This window comes from Bombina bombina, chromosome 4 (genome assembly GCF_027579735.1).
Source record: "Bombina bombina isolate aBomBom1 chromosome 4, aBomBom1.pri, whole genome shotgun sequence".
Taxonomy (NCBI): Eukaryota; Metazoa; Chordata; class Amphibia; order Anura; family Bombinatoridae; genus Bombina; species Bombina bombina.
Window position 1 is genome coordinate 517,107,665 of NC_069502.1, and position 18,329 is coordinate 517,125,993.

The 18,329-nt window shown below is 37.7% G+C and overlaps 1 protein-coding gene across 1 annotated transcript in view; it reads right to left on the reverse strand.

The window, feature by feature from the left end:
- ASRGL1 (asparaginase and isoaspartyl peptidase 1) overlaps positions 1-18,329 on the reverse strand; it is a 125,365-nt gene that overhangs the window by 84,529 nt on the left and 22,507 nt on the right. The window contains exon 2 of the mRNA XM_053710431.1: positions 9,541-9,731. Coding sequence (XP_053566406.1) covers positions 9,541-9,727 — 187 coding nt within the window. The 5' untranslated portion in view covers positions 9,728-9,731. The remainder of the gene's footprint in view (positions 1-9,540; positions 9,732-18,329) is intronic.

Sequence of the window (18,329 nt, forward strand, 5' to 3'; positions counted from 1 at the left end):
TATATTATATGAGTCATTTCCTTATGTGTATTCTCAGAGGTTGATGTTACAACTACTGCTTGTTGTTTTTTGTCTAATAATATCTCTTGCCTGTTCTCTTTCTTTTAACCATTTTAAATATTCACGAAAGGCAAAGTCTTAGAGCCTTAGAGGAATTGGCTGGTGAAAGTGATGATCAAGAACCTATCACGACAACAATATTATATCAGTAATTTTAAAAGCAAATAAAAATATATGCCAGCTCTTTCAAGTACTCCTTTAATACACAATTTTGTAAAACTGGTCTAAAGAGATATTGATCTACTGAATACAAATATTCAAACTTTAGATAACCTTACTGAAAAGCAGAGAAAAGCTTTAAAAGAACTTAGCAATGATACAGAAATCACCATAAAGCCATCTGACAAGGGTGGAAATATAGTTATTCTCAATACAAATGGTTATGTAGATGAATGTCATCGTTTGTTGAAAGATGAGAAACAATATAGAGTATTATGTTTCAACCCTTCAACAAAATATAGTGAGGAACTATTAGCCATATTAAAAAGAGCAAAAGATGAAGGATTGATAAATCAAAGAGAGTTTGACTTTTTATTTGTTAAGTAATCCCATAACACCCACTTTCTATAGTTTACCAAAACTACATAAAAAGAAATATCCTCCTCCAGGACGCCCAATAATATCAGGGATGGAATTCTTAACTGAACGAATCTCTCAATATGTAGATTTCTGTTTAAGACCAAGTCTACTAATTCTTCCATCATACATAAAGGATACACTTAATGTTTTGAAAAAATTGAATGGTATAACAACAAACCCTGGATGGGGGACTGCACTCCAAAACCGGACCAGGTACACATCTTCTGACCCAGCAACATGCCAGCCCTGGGTGCTAAATAGCACTCACAAAAATCTGTGCCGTCACCAGAGTCATAGGCCTGCATTGTGTGGCTGTGTTAGGGACTCAGGTGTTGGAAAGGACCTTGACGTGGTGCCTGAGCTTATCCTATTTGGCCAGATGTGGTGACTAACCTTTCCATTTTAAATCTTAGCTGTGAGCTAGCTGGTGAGTGCTGGGTTTCCTTTATGTGTTGTATTCATTTTGTAATCCCCCATGGTTCTTGCACCCTCTCCTGTCTGGGGTTAACTGCCTATGACTCTGGTGAGGGCACAGCTTTTTGTGAGTGCTATTTAGCACCCAGGGCTGGCATATTGCTGGGTCATGGGATGTGTACCTGGGCCAGTTTTGGAGTGCAGTCCCCCTTCCGTGTTTTGTATGTTGCTGGGTGATTACATATACCTGTGCACCCCTCCCTTGTTCCCAGTTTGTCTGGCTTTGAGAGCGTGCATTGTGTGGCTGTGTTAGGGACTCAGGTGTTGGAAAGGACCTTGACATGGTGCCTGAGCTTATCCCATTTGGCCAGATGCGGTGACTAACATTTCCATTTTAAATCTTAGCTGTGAGCTAGCTGGTGAGTGCTGGGTTTCCTTTATGTGCTGGTGAGTGCTGGGTTTCCTTTATGTGTTGTATTCATTTTGGAGTTAACTGCCTATGACTCTGGTGACAGCACAGCCTTTTGTGAGTGCTATTTAGCACCCAGGGCTGGCATGTTGCTGGGTCATGGGATGTGTACCTGGTCCGGTTTTGGAGTGCAGTCCCCCTTCCATGTTTTGTATGTTGCTGGGTGATTACATATACCTGTGCACCCCTCCCTTGTTCCCAGTTTGTCTGGCTTTGAGAGGCTGCATTGTGTGGCTGTGTTAGGGACTCAGGTGTTGAAAAGGACCTTGACGTGGTGCCTGAGCTTATCCCATTTGGCCAGATGCGGTGACTAACCTTTCCATTTTAAATCTTAGCTGTGAGCTAGCTGGTGAGTGCTGGGTTTCCTTTATGTGTTGTATTCGTTTTGTAATCCCCCATGGTTCTTGCACCCACTCCTGTCTGGGGTTAACTGTCTATGACTCTGGTGATGGCACAGCTTTTTGTGAGTGCTATTTAGCACCCAGGGCTGGCATGTTGCAGGGTCATGGGATGTGTACCTGGGCCGGTTTTGGAGTGCAGTCCCCCTTCCGTGTTTTGTATGTTGCTGGGTGATTACATATACTTATGCTCCCCTCCCTTGTTCCCAGTTTGTCTAGCTTTGAGAGTCTGCATTGTGTGGCTGTGTTAGGGACTCAGGTGTTGGAAAGGACCTTGACGTGGTGCCTGAGCTTATCCTATTTGGCCAGATGCGGTGACTAACCTTTCCATTTTAAATCTTAGCTGTGAGCTATCTGGTGAGTGCTGGGTTTCCTTTATGTATAACAACACAGAAGATAGAATGTATATCCTGCGCAAAAGACAGATGTAGGGAAAAGGGATGGGGATTGCCTCTAGCTCTCCTCAGCGGGTACCCTAGTGTACCCAATGTAAAGAAGAATCGATAGGAAGTGGAGGTGAGCGCCAAATAAGCCGAGGATGGGGAAGGGAGCGCCAATAGGGCTGAAAATGAATGACGATTGTGAATTGTTTGCAAAGATGTAAAAAGAGGTGGTGTAATAAAAAAATGTTTAAAATTATGAAATTTATTCCACACAGTTGTATTAAAATATCAGTAAACTCCTCACAGAATAATACAGTAGTAAAAACGCTTGGATCCATGTTACAATTACAATAAAATATAATAAAATTGAAAACAAAAAGAGTAAAAGCTGATAAACTTCAAAAATTGATGATAAAGGAATAGCCTAATAGGCCAAATGACCTATTGTAGAAGGTGCACCTTCTTAAAGTCCAGATTGTTATGGATGCTCCTAAGTCTGTATATGGTTGGTATTAATCCAGAAGAAGCATAAAATTATGAGACAAAAATAAGTGTCTAAGTTAGTGTCCAATTTAAAAAAATTCAAAAAAATATATATGTGAAAAAAATGCGAAAAAATGTAAAAAAAAATGTGAAATGTGCTCACTCGATGTAATAAAACAATAATTCAAAAAATCAAATTCCTCCAAAAATTGTGTAGCAGTATATAAAACAATAATTAAAAAAAATCAAATTCCTCCAAAAAATGTGTAGCAGTATATATATTATCAAAAGTTAGTCCAAAGTGTCCAATGTAATATGGTGGTCTCAGTGCAATGGAAAAGTGACTCAGTGTTGATGCGATGTAAACAAACAAATTAGGTTGTAAAAAAACCTGAAAAGAAAAACAAACAATACTATAATATATGCAAACTGTTTAGTAGATATATCAGTATTATGCTTACTCAGATCAGTCGACGCGTTTCGGCCATGTACTTCTGGCCTTTATCAAGACTAGTGTTTGGGCGCCACGCCCCCTTCCTGTTTAGATGCATTATGGGTATGGGCAAGAGTGTCATTAAAATCTTTATTTTTAGCTGTTGGTATGTTTTTAGGGCCATTTGTATTTGGGCCATTTCCATTTGGAATTCTTCCTTTCCATATGTGCCCTTAGTTGGCATATTTCATAAGGTTTTTTTCAAAATTAATTTTCCGCCTATACTTCCGGTTTCGCTAACATGTTGTGTTTGCTTCCGGTTTTGCTAACGTATATTGTGTTTACTTCCGGTTTCGGCTAATATCCTATACATCCTGTATATAAATATTGGTGCTTAGACTTAATGGCTCTCTATTAGTTTAATAAACCTACTTGGTTCGTTGTATTGCGACTTATGTTGTTAATTTTTCACTGTTTCCAGTTTTTATTCTTATTCTCTGCTAATTTAGCCATGCGCATGTATCTTATGTTTACTTTCATTATTTCCGGTATCGCTATTTACTAGCACTTCCGGTTCCGGTTATTTCGTGTTTACACTTCTGCTTAGTGCTGATGATTCTAACGTTGGGGATCATGGAAAATCGTGTCGTTTTTAATCTAATCTGCCTATAGGTGATTACAGATTATAGTTGAATTGACAAACAAGGATTCATGAAGAGGTGATGTCTAATAACTATCTGTACAAATAATTGATTAATAAAGTGTACACAGAATTGGGAATCTGATGTATAACAACACACCCTGAAATGATTTTGGTAGCCATTGATGTTGAAGCTCTCTATTCCAGTCATGCAAATTCTTTCTGTCACAAAGAGGCTTTGAATACAAGAAACTCACTGATTTGGTTCTAGAATTGTTTTCATTTATCCTGAGACACAACTATTTTGTGTTCAGGGATAAATGCTATAAACAAATTCTGGGAACAGCAATGGGGACTTGTTGCGCCCCAACTTTTGCATGCCTCTATCTGGGAAAGTGGGAGCATGACTTCATTTTAAGCTGTGATGAGAGCTACAATTCATCAATTGCATTGTGGCTTAGATTCATCGATGATGTGTTCCTCCTATGGGAGGACACTGAGGTGAAGCTTATTGAGTTTATTAACCGATTAAATCAAAAGGACCTAAATCAAAGCATAAAGATAGAGAAAGTCTTCTGTATGGTAACAATGAGAATAGAGGTAATGGTCCATATACAAGATTTATCAGTACTCACAACAGATGGAGCGATATTCGTGCTATTTTGAATAAGCACTGGCACGTCTTAATGGTTGACCCGACTATTGCAAAATTTGTAGGAAATACCCCCCTAATGACCCCTAAGAGAGCCCCGAATTTAAAGGATATATTAGTCCATAGTCATTTAAAACTAACTGGTGGAAAATGGCTAACCAATAAACGCAAAGATGGAAATTTTAAATGTACACATTGTTCAGTTTGTATCAATATGTTAACAGGAGATACATTTTGTGACAACTCCATAGAATTAAAGGACACATCACTTGCAATAGTGAAGGTGTGGTATATATGGTGTCCTGTAATTGTCCCATGTTTAATATTGGAAAAACTTATGGGAACTCAAGAAAAGAATAAAAGAACACAAACGTGATATAAAAAACAAATGTATTAAATACAGTAGTGTAGCAAGACACTTTATGGAGTTTCACAACAGTAATAAGAATCTTTTGCGCTTTAGAGGACTGGAATTAGTGGACATTTAAAGTATGTATACATGTATATATATATATATATATATATATATATATATATATATATATATATTTTGGAGGTATAAATATACAATAAAGATCCGCTGAGTGAAGAATTCTAAGATCCTTTAAGAACCAAGTTAGGTTTAATAGTTGTTTGCTTTCTTCTAATAGTACTTTGTGAATAGCCTTCTGCTTACGGTACACGGGTGAATTGTTTTAGTGAGCAAATTATGTATAATATTCTCTGTTAATTCACATGTTGCATGTTGGAAAATAGTTTGGCAACGTATACAAATGGAATATGTAGTATGTCATCAGGCAAATCATAGTAAAGAAAGGCGGAGCTTATTGTTTAAATGAATGGAGGGAAACATCCAATGAGAACTAAGCTGGAAGAAGCCCGTATGTTGAACGGGTGAAACGCGCGTAGCTGCTGAACTTCGGCGGTGTTGTCAGCTGAACACCGCCAATCTCTTCAATTTGTTTCTTACATTGGGGCAATACTCCTGAAGGCGTGCTATGCACTAAAGTGCCTTTTTGACCATCTGACATTCAACCTGCCATAAAAGAAAAAGAAACAGGAGACGAAGCGGACATGGTGTCTGGATACCCCAGATGCAGGTGAACACAGCTTTTATACAGCTTCTCTCTGAACTGAAATCGGAACAGGTAACCATTTCATTGATGTTTAATAATCACACTGAATATAAACCACTGTGAAGTGGCTGCATAGGATAACTAGCCTGTTTGCTGGAAGTCAGAGGGTGTGACAGATTGTTTGCTATGGAATATAATGATATGGGAAACCTGTATGAATGGTTGCTTAAACAAGCTGAGCCTGCGCTACTAATCAATTGCATACTAACATATGCCTGCGGATTACAAATATAATCCATGAAATTTTGAATAACCTCACTAATATGGACCCTCTGTGAATGTGTATGTTTAATCTGATAAGGTTAAACCATCTATATATGGAGAGTCAGAGGGAGTGTTTGGTTACTTTAAATAGGATTATAACTCTTTGGATCTCCGTACAACAAGTTGAAGTCAGTCTGTTGATTTGCATGATTCATTAGGACACACAACATATGTTATCCATTATTTTGGATTTAAATTAATGGACATTGTTGTTGGACTTTCTCCTTTTTGTTATTATGCAGCTCGAATTGCCCATTTGAAACAAATTGTTTATATTAATGTTGCAAATTGTTATAATTAAATATATCAACTGTATCAGGGTTGTTAGCTTTTCTTTCTCTCTTTCTCCCTTCAGACTCGCCAGAAACAGCAGTTATGAAGCAGACCCTGTCCGCCTGCTCTGAGCAGGCGGACAGGAATCACCGTAATTCAACCCGATCGAGTATGAACGGGTTGATTGACACCTCCCTGCTGGCGGCACACTGGCTGCGAGTCTGCAGGGGGAGGAGTTGCACCAGCAGCTCTTGTGAGCTGCTGGTGCAATGCTGAATACGGAGAGCGTATTGCTCTCCACATTCAGCGAGGTCTTGCGGACCTGATCCGCACTGTCGGATCAGGTCCGCAAGACCTTTGATAAATTGGCCCCATAGTCTTGTGCTGGATAATAGTGGTCTATTCTTTCTTCTTTTTAAGTATATTACTAATCTTACCACTACCTTGCACCACTACAGGTGTATCTCATTATGGAAACATTATGTTCTGTGTATGACTCCCAATATCCCAATATTATTGTACTAGTGGTGCTGATATGTATATAGTTTCAATATATATATATATATATACAGGGAGTGCAGAATTATTAGGCAAGTTGTATTTTTGAGGATTAATTTTATTATTGAACAACAACCATGTTCTCAATGAACCCAAAAAACTCATTAATATCAAAGCTGAATATTTTTGGAAGTAGTTTTTAGTTTGTTTTTAGTTTTTGCTATTTTAGGGGGATATCTCTGTGTGCAGGTGACTATTACTGTGCATAATTATTAGGCAACTTAACAAAAAACAAATATATACCCATTTCAATTATTTATTTTTACCAGTGAAACCAATATAACATCTCAACATTCACAAATATACATTTCTGACATTCAAAAACAAAACAAAAACAAATCAGTGACCAATATAGCCACCTTTCTTTGCAAGGACACTCAAAAGCCTGCCATCCATGGATTCTGTCAGTGTTTTGATCTGTTCACCATCAACATTGCGTGCAGCAGCAACCACAGCCTCACAGACACTGTTCAGAGAGGTGTACTGTTTTCCCTCCTTGTAAATCTCACATTTGATGATGGACCACAGGTTCTCAATGGGGTTCAGATCAGGTGAACAAGGAGGCCATGTCATTAGATTTTCTTCTTTTATACCCTTTCTTACCAGCCACGCTGTGGAGTACTTGGACACGTGTGATGGAGCATTGTCCTGCATGAAAATCATGTTTTTCTTGAAGGATGCAGACTTCTTCCTGTACCACTGCTTGAAGAAGGTGTCTTCCAGAAACTGGCAGTAGGACTGGGAGTTGAGCTTGACTCCATCCTCAACCCGAAAAGGCCCCACAAGCTCATCTTTGATGATACCAGCCCAAACCAGTACTCCACCTCCACCTTGCTGGCGTCTGAGTCGGACTGGAGCTCTCTGCCCTTTACCAATCCAGCCACGGGCCCATCCATCTGGTCCATCAAGACTCACTCTCATTTCATCAGTCCATAAAACCTTATAAAAATCAGTCTTGAGATATTTCTTGGCCCAGTCTTGACGTTTCAGCTTGTGTGTCTTGTTCAGTGGTGGTCGTCTTTCAGCTTTTCTTACCTTGGCCATGTCTCTGAGTATTGCACACCTTGTGCTTTTGGGCACTCCAGTGATGTTGCAGCTCTGAAATATGGCCAAACTGGTGGCAAGTGGCATCTTGGCAGCTGCACGCTTGACTTTTCTCAGTTCATGGGCAGTTATTTTGCGCCTTGGTTTTTCCACACGCTTCTTGCAACCCTGTTGACTATTTTGAATGAAACGCTTGATTGTTCGATGATCACGCTTCAGAAGCTTTGCAATTTTAAGAGTGCTGCATCCCTCTGCAAGATATCTCACTATTTTTGACTTTTCTGAGCCTGTCAAGTCCTTCTTTTGACCCATTTTGCCAAAGGAAAGGAAGTTGCCTAATAATTATGCACACCTGATATAGGGTGTTGATGTCATTAGACCACACCCCTTCTCATTACAAAGATGCACATCACCTAATATGCTTAATTGGTAGTAGGCTTTCGAGCCTATACAGCTTGGAGTAAGACAACATGCATAAAGAGGATGATGTGGTCAAAATACTCATTTGCCTAATAATTCTGCACTCCTTGTATACTGTATATATATATATATATATATATATATATATATATACATACACATACATAAATATTCAAATACACACACACACACACAGATATACATATATATATATATATATATATATATACACACATACACACGGTGCTGTTTATCTGTCTATCCCTCCTCACCCCACATTAGATATTTACATATGTTGTTTTACTTGTTTTTAGCGCCTTCACATAATAGCAATATCTATTTACTGCTGGAGAGTATTAATATATATTTGCTTTCACTTTACCTCCAGATGCATGCCCCTCACATTACCTCTATCAGTCTGCTACCTTCGCTCTTGTTTTTCTGCAACTCCCATGTCCTCAAAGTGTATGTATATATAATTTTAATATTAATATAACTTTTTATCTATGTGATTACCTTGTATCTAAGCCTCTGCAGACTGCCCCCTTATTTCAGTTCTTTTGACAGATTTGCATTTTAGCCAATCAGTGACCTCTCATAAGTAAGTGAGCACAGTGTTATTTATATGGCACATGTGAACTAATGCCCTCTAGCTGTGAAAAACTGTCAAATGCATTCCGATAAGAGGCAGAATTATAGGGCTTAGAAATTAGCATATAAACCTACCTAGGTTTAGCTTTCAACTAAGAATAAAAAAAGAACAAAGCAAATCTGATGATAAAAGTAAAGTGGAAAGTATTTAAAATTGCATGCCCCATCTGAATCATGAAAGTTTAATTTTGACTTGACTGTCCCTTTAAGCCCTGCAGTATAACCTCTCTTAAGGACACTCCAAGCAGCATAGTTATGAACTTTTAAAATGGGGGTTAAAACGTAAACTACATTCTTATATGACAGACACATGGCTTCTAATCCATCATTATGTCTACTAACAGACTAATCAGAAACCTTATATGTTCTCTTATATAGGATACAGGATGGCGTAAACTTTTTAGATGTTCTAAACTAAGAATATGTTTGTTACTAGAAATGTACAATGATAATGTAATTTGTTACTATATAAGATTATAGCTATGCAAAATAACAACTATTTCCAAAAACATTGGGAGGGGAATGGTACGGTGGAAAAGGAGAAATCAAAATTGTGGAAGCTCTACCTCTCCAAAAAGGTATGAAACAAGTATCAAGTGCTGGTTGTTATTAATATGGAAGTATTTTTATTAATTGCTAAACTAAATTAAAGTCTGAATTTCAATGTGAATGTGAGGAGTTACCTGCATTGAAAAGTGTATCATCTTCCATCACTACGACGGCTTCCTCTACTGCAGTCAGTGCACTTCCTCCTTGCTTCAGGACATTATAACCTTTTAATGCGGCCCGATTCACTCCAGAACGATATTGATCTTCATATTCCTTGACAATTGTACCAGCACCTCCATGGACAACAATAACTGGTTTCATCTCTCTGTATAATACAATCATAGTCATGGTTAAGCTTAAACAAATGGTAGGAACAAGAAAAAGATTCAATACTTTATTAAAGACGTTCAGGTTTACTGACATTTAAAAAAATCTATGTTTGTTTATGGTGTTGTTTTTCATGACTGAAGTGTAGCACAGGAAATATAATCTGTGATTAAGTAACCAGGGTTATTAATCATGTTTTTATATAACATAATATAAAAACAATTAGCCTATTAATGGGTTCTGACGATTAGGATTGGTAAACCCTGATTTAAAAACAGGCCCATATTCTAAATCAGGGCTCCACAAACCTGGGAACCACTAGCGCCTTAAAATTAGTATCTGGCACCCTGGGTTTGAGTCTTCTAGACACCCATGGGTGCCCCCCCCACCCCAATTTTTGCTTGCCACTGCTAGCAACACCTGAAATTTAGCCCATTGTAGCTGGATCCTTTCTAGAACGCACATCTGGAAATATAAGTCCCAGAATGCTGCACTGCCAAAGAGGTAGCGTTCTGGTGTGCGAAGTGGAGCATAGAGTGTTCTTATGAAGAAAAAGAACATCAGAGCAGCAGAAGTAGAAGTCTGCCAGGAACCTTATTCTGCACCGTTTTGTTTGTTGTTGTTTTTTTTTTTTTAAATAAGCAAACAAAAACCCTGGACTGTTTTCCAAAGGCATTGGGAGCATGTGTTTTTACTCAGATTATCCTAAAAATCAAAATATCTTTATCTTCCCAGTTTATCATGGTTTGGGCAAGAAGTTTTAGGTTTGGTGACTATGTCTACTAATGATAATTAGTAATATAAATATGGTAACCTTTGGTCTAAGTGAAAATTTTAATTTCTTTGTGAAAATTCATGAGTCACACAGTCTAGTAAAGTATATAAAACAGAAAACAACAGAGGGGCGCCTCATGTGTAGTATTATCTTGGTGATGACAGAGATATAATTGAATAGCCAAATAGGTACTCACATATTACACAAGCACACTTATGTGCTGGTAGGGGCAGGCTGTAGATTTGTATAGGTGTAACAGCTCACCCTTTCTGGGATATTTCCAATACAGTAATGCTGCAGCAAATGAAAAAGCAAACAGAAAGCACTATATGTGCAGACCATTAAAAGTAAAGATGGGTACTCACATACTCCCATAGCACACCAATGTGCTAGAAGATGCAGGCTGCAGATTCAGACAGGTGTGGCAGCTCACCCAAACAGATAATCCTTCAAGTATTGATGAAATGAGAAGAGATGCAGGTTTTGAGCTTTCCAGTGGCTGTGTCCTTCTCAGTACAATTGAGCAGGTGGTAGGAAATGAATTCCACTCCAAAGATAGAAGTTAAAAAATATTTATTAAAAACAAGTAGAAAATTAAAACAACACCAAGGTTGTTACATAAAGTGGATTGTAGGGTCACCCAGTTGACCCCAATAATTGCAACGCGTTTCTCGGTTTACAAACCGTTTCATCAGGCATATCATATTCATTCCTACCTCTGCTCTTTATACCCTTCATACAAACAAGCAATTGACTCCTTTCTAATGGGTGTGTGCCTCATTAGTTCCCACCTGTGTAAATTGTCAGATGTCTCTCAGACTGATTTGTTGTTGAAAACAAAAGACAATGTTGATAATGCAAAATAAATAAAAAACTAAGTGTTCCCCTTTTGTTTGTGCATTTATGTATTTATATGCAATGATATTTTGAGGAATGTCATTGTTCCTGTATGCTTGTCTAATTTGTGTTTTAATGTGGGAATGTAAACCTCAATCAAGTCAAATATACTTGTATAGTTTGTGTTTTTTCATGTGGAAATGAAAAACTCCCCTAATCTAGTCAAATCGTACATTATTGTTGCTAACTAGAACAGTTTCAATGTCAACCAAAGATGTACTAAGATCTTGATAGTGGCACTCAAAAAACAAAGTGTATTTACTTTTTCATTAGAAACAAGATTTTTTGTGTGTTCAAAGGTATTTACAAGTCGGAGGACAAAGTGTATTTACTTTTTCATTAGAAACAAGATTTTTTTTGTGTGTTCAAAGGTATTTACAAGTCGGAGGATCTATGACGTGATTGGATAGAGGGTGTTTGTGAACTGGCCAATCATGTATCCTATAGAAAAATTTATCGGATAAGATAATTATCTTATCCGATAAATTTTTTTAAAACACAAATTAGACAAGCATACAGGAACAATGACATTCCTCAAAATATCATTGCATATAAATACATAAATCCACAAACAAAAGGGGAACACTTAGTTTTTTATTTATTTTGCATTATCAACATTGTCTTTTGTTTTCAACAACAAATCAGTCTGAGAGACATCTGACAATTTACACAGGTGGGAACTAATGAGGCACACACCCATTAGAAAGGAGTCAATTGCTTGTTTGTATGAAGGGTATAAAGAGCAGAGGTAGGAATGAATATGATATGCCTGATGAAACGGTTTGTAAACCGAGAAACGCGTTGCAATTATTGGGGTCAACTGGGTGACCCTACAATCCACTCTATGTAACAACCTTGGTGTTGTTTTAATTTTTTACTTGTTTTTAATAAATATTTTTTAACTTCTATCTTTGGAGTGGAATTCATTTCCTACCACCTGCTCAATTGTACTGAGAAGGACACAGCCACTGGAAAGCTCAAAACCTGCATCTCTTCTCATTTCATCAATACTTGAAGGATTATCTGTTTGGGTGAGCTGCCACACCTGTCTGAATCTGCAGCCTGCATCTACTAGCACATTGGTGTGCTATGGGAGTATGTGAGTACCCATCTTCTACTACTAAGTACACACCTATGTTTTACTTTTAATGGTCTGCACATATAGTGCTTTCTGTTTGCTTTTACATTTGCTGCAGCATTACTGTATTGGAAATATCCCAGAAAGGGTGAGCTGTTACACCTATACAAATCTACAGCCTGCCCCTACCAGCACATAAGTGTGCTTGTGTAATATGTGAGTACCTATTTGGCTATTCAATTATATCTCTGTCATCACCAAGATAATACTACACATGAGGCGCCCCTCTGTTGTTTTCTGTTTTATAGTTCTTCTCTGGATCATCTGGTGAAGAGGAGGCTGCCAAATACCAACTATCAGTTCATCATACAAAAATACTTTTTCTTTTCTTTTCTCTATACTAAAGGAGATTTTACTATATTATATTTACAGGATTTTATTGGTCTGTATTAAGATCTGTTTGCACTATTTGTTGTAGTTACAAATTGCCTCTAGGGGCCAGTATTGATTACTTTTACTTTTTGTATCACATATTAGTAAAGTATATAACCAGTTAACAATTAAATAGCCAGTTATTTGTGTATATTATACAGTGAAGTAAAACAGAAGTAACATTTATTTGAACCCTGTTTTATATGGTATAAGATTGCTATCAAAAAGGCAAGCAAGTGTGATTCTTTATCATTGTACATAAATAGTGACATACGAATACAAATCTTAATTTTCAAATACAATTTTTTTTTCTCGGAAATACTATTTCTTTTAGAATACAAATGTTTATTACAAATACAATTCTTTCTTTTTTTTGGGAAGTACAATCTTCATTTTTGGAATTATATTTTGTTTTTTTGGAAATACAATATGATTTTTTCTTTTGGAAGTACAATTCTTTATTTTTTGAGGGGGATTACACTTCCAGTATGTGTCAAAACACTGTAAAAAGTAAATCTAGTTCCCATTTTAATAAAGGACTTGTGATTTCACAGCATTCACTTCTGCAGTTTGCCTGGGAACTAGCTGTTCTTTTGCTTTCAATATACCATATTCTAAAGGGGCAAATTTGCCCAATTAGTGTGCACGTTAAATAACAAGCCGTAACAAGTGGCTGGTTAATGCTCCAGCGAATTTGCGGTAGTACTTTGCACTCAGCACAATTAACCAGAGGTCAAACCTCAGGTTCATTAAAAAAAAGTGTCTCAGAATTGCCCCCCAAATAAAGTGGACAGTTATTTTATTAAAATAAAAAATATGAGTTTTTTTTTTTAAATAACTTCACAAAGCAGGGAATGTGGGGTATTAGAAAAAAAAAACGGCACTGAAAAGTGCTTTTACATAGACCGCTATGGAGACTATTTTAAACTGTAAACATATATATATGTATATGCTTATATACATATATATGTATGTGTTAATATGAGAATATACACATATAAACACATACATTTATATGTATATATTCATATTTTTAAAAAAAATTAAAATTTGCTGCTTAACGCTGCACGACTTACCCGCTGAACTAGGTTCTGTGCCTTGTTTGCCAGCATCAGAAAGAGGCTTCCTTTATAACCTATCGGCTAGATTTAGAGTTTTGTCTGTAAAGACCCGCATAGCTAACGCTGCTTTTTTTCCCAACGCACCCTTAAGACAACGCTGGTATTTAGAGTTGCCTGAGGGGCTGCGTTAGGCTCAAAAAAGGGTGCGTTGAGCCTAACTTAGCTCCACTTCAACCCTCAATACCAGCGTTGCTTACGGTAGCGGTAAGCAGCTAAAACGTGCTTGTGCACGATATCCCCATAGGAAACAATGGGACAGTTTGGGCGGAAAAAAAAACACCTGCAAAAAAGCAGCGCTCAGCTCCTAACGCAGCCCCATTGTTTCCTATGGGGAAACACTCTCTAAGTCTACACCTAACACCCTAACATGAACCCCGAATCTAGACACCCCTAACCTTACACTTATTAACCCCTAATCTGCCGCCCCCGCTATCGCTGACACCTGCAATATACCATTAACCCCTAATCTGCCGCTCCGGACACCGCCGCAACCTACATTATCCCTATGAACCCCTAATCTGCTGCCCCTAACACCGCCGACCCCTATATTATAATTATTAACCCCTAATCTGCTCCCCCCAACGTCGCCGCCACCTTACCTACACTTATTAACCCCTAATCTGCCGACCGGACATCACCGCCACTATAATAAATGTATTAACCCCTAAACCGCCGCACTCCGCCTAAAAAACACTATAATAAATAGTATTAACCCCTAATCTGCCCTCCCTAACATCGCCGCCACCTACCTACAATTATTAACCCCTAATCTCCCGCCCGCACCGTCGCCGCTACTATAATAAATTTATTAACCCCTAAACTTAACTCTAAACCTAACCCTAACACCCCCCTAACATAAATATAATTTAAATTAAACAAAATAATATTCCTAAAATTAAATAAAATAATCCTATTTAAAACTAAATACTTACCTAGAAAATAAACCCTAATATAGCTACAATATAACTAATAATTACACTGTAGCTATTTTAGGATTTATATTTATTTTACAGCCAACTTTGTATTTATTTTAACTAGGTACAATAGCTATTAAATAGTTAATAACTATTTAATAGCTACCTAGTTTAAATAAATACAAAATTACCTGTAAAATAAATCCTAACCTAAGTTACAAATACACCTAACACTACACTATCATTAAATTAATTAAATAAATTACATACAATTAGCTAAAATAAAATACAATAAAATAAACTATAATATAATACAAAAAACAAACAAACAGTAAATTGCAAAAAATAAAAAAGAATTACAAGCAGTTTAAACTAATTACACCTAATCTAAGCCCCCTAATAAAATAAAAAAGCCCCCCAAAATAAAAAATTCCCTACCCTATTCTAAAATACAAAAGTAATCAGCTCTTTTACCAGCCCTTAAAAGGGCTTTTTTGCGGGGCATTGCCCCAAAGTAATCAGCTCTTTTACCTGAAAAGAAAAATACGATACCCCCCAACATTACAACCCACCACCCACACACCCCTACTCTAACCCACCCAAACCCCCCTTAAATAAACCTATCGCTAACCCCCTGAAGATCATCCTACCTTGAGTCGTCTTCACCCAGCCGAGCTGAATTCTTCATCCAAGGTGTGCAGAGGAGGTCCTTGATCCGGTAGAAGTCTTCATCCAAGCGGCAAAGAAGAGGTCCTCCATCCGGTAGAAGTGTTCATCCAGACGGCATCTTCAATCTTCATCCATCCGGAGCGGAGCCATCTTCAACGGAGCCGACATGGAGCCATCCTCTTCAACCGACGGACTAACGACGAATGAAGGTTCCTTTAAGGGACGTCATCTAAGATGGCGTCCCTTCAATTCCGATTGGCTGATAGAATTCTATCAGCCAATCGGAATGAAGGTAGAAAAAATCTGATTGGCTGATGCAATCACCCAATCAGATTGAAGTTCAATCTGATTGGCTGATCCAATCAGCCAATCGTATTGAACTCGCATTCTATCGGCTGTTCCGATCAGACGTAACTCCACGTAACTCCACTAGAAATAAGCTTTTTGTGCGTGAATACCATGACCGTGTTAACTTATTTCCCCTTATACTACAATGGAGCTCGAAAAGTAAAAAAAAATAAAAAAAAAAATATAACACCCATCAAGTCGCGCAAACCCGACCATGTTTTCTCAAGTGCACCAACCCGACATGAAATATGAATATTTCACATTCCAATGTTTTTCACGTAGCAGTACATACACAGTGAAATGAATATTGCACACACATACTGTATATATGTATATATTTGTATTTATGTCAGGGCCGGACTGGGATAAAAAAAAAAGGCCCGGGCATATTAGGGCAAAGAGGCCCACTCCCCCCCCCCCCCCCCCACACACACACTTTGCTCACCATTTCTTATTTAACCGTATACCAAACATGGCAAATATAATACTTGTTTAAGTGACAAAAACATTAACATTTCTAATACCCTATAATCACTGTATTTTGTCAATTGGTTGGTATGAAAAAAAAGTAAAATATAAAAACAACACAACAAAACCAAAATAAAGTGCTAGATTTTCATGAAAAACAAGTGCATTCTTAAACAATTCCATCTGAATAAGCCAAACTTTAATCTAGATTTTAAGGAGTATGAAAGCCAAAAGTAAACTTTCACAATTCAGACTAACTTCTATTATCAAGTTTACTTTGTTCTTTTGGTATCCTTTTGTTAAAAAATGTATGTACATATCCTAAGCAGCAATGCACTACTGGGAGCTAGCTGGTGATAGGTGGTTACACACACATGTACTTATTAACTCACTAGATGTGTTCAGCTAGCTCACAGTAGTGCAAAGCCAGGCAATGCTTCTGCACCACGTGACACAGCACATGTAATGTCCAGCCTGGCCTACGGCTGCAGCTCACTGATGGCATCATGTGACCTGTATCATGTGTGAGTACAAATCTGCAGGTGTAGTAAGCCATACTCAGTCCCACTCCCACATAGGGTTGCCAGGTGTTTGCTGCAAAAATACCCGACAGATAAACAGGGCAGGGGGGGGGTATTGGGTAAAAAAGTGTATATATATATATATATATATATATCCATAATAACAGGGAAGGCACTCTCCATTTACAACCTCGTTTATTGGTAAACGAGGTTGTAAACGGAGAGTGCCTTCCCTGTTATTATGGATATGTGAATGTTTAGAAGTGCACCCCGGCAGTTGAAATTTATGGTGTGCTGGTTCCCTGCTTGTTTGATTATATATATATGTACACACACATATATATATATATATATATATATATATATATATATATATATATATATATATACTTAGATAAAATAGGAATATGAAGTTAACACAATAAAGGAACATGTTAACCCCTCTTAAAACAGTACAGAGCAGGTTATTCACAATTTGATACACAGAGGGGTGCACATCTGCTATATACTGCATATAAAATCATGTTTTGGGGGCTAATCATTTTTAATTTTTACATTTACATATAGCAGCTTTTAACATTTACATTTACATACAGCTGCTGCACTATTTTAATATATATATATAAATCAGGGCTCAAAATTTCCCTGTGTGTGTATATATATATATATATATATATATATATATATATATATTATATATATATATATATATATATATATATATTATATATGTTATACACTGTCACCTCTCTTGCTAAGTACATTTACCTCTTTGTGAAGGGTTAACCTAACATTGCTGACTCCTACAATCTGGCAGGCTGCTGTACATAGGCGGCCGGCCCTGGCCTATTACTAGTAAATTAATGTATATTTTAGATAGTAACTAATACTAGTATTAGTAATTGTGACATGATCATCAAATCAACTCAAAAAAAGGTCCTCCAGACCTCACCTACCTCCTGCCTGCCTGCCCCTGCTGCCGGCCACCTGTCCTGCTGAGTCACAGCGTCATCACTGGCACTGCTCACTAGCTAGCCCCCCTGCCTCACAGAATGCCATGATGATGGAGCCTCAGCCTATGGAGGACTCAGGACCACTCCAGACTCCAGCATCTTTCCGGCCTCCAACCACTGACACACCATGTGGACCCGGCATGTAGTGCAGCCGCGTGCAGGGCGACGGTGTGTGTGTGTGACTGTGACGTCACTAACAGTGCACTCAGACCCAGGCCGGAAGCAGTGCGCCGCAGCCTGTGCGGCCAATCCGAATGGGCCCATGTTTGTTTGTATATGGGCTGGCCCTGAAGTACCAAAGTTGAGGATACTTAATTTTTGCTGCGCCTGCAGACTACAGATAATAAAGTTTAAAAATTA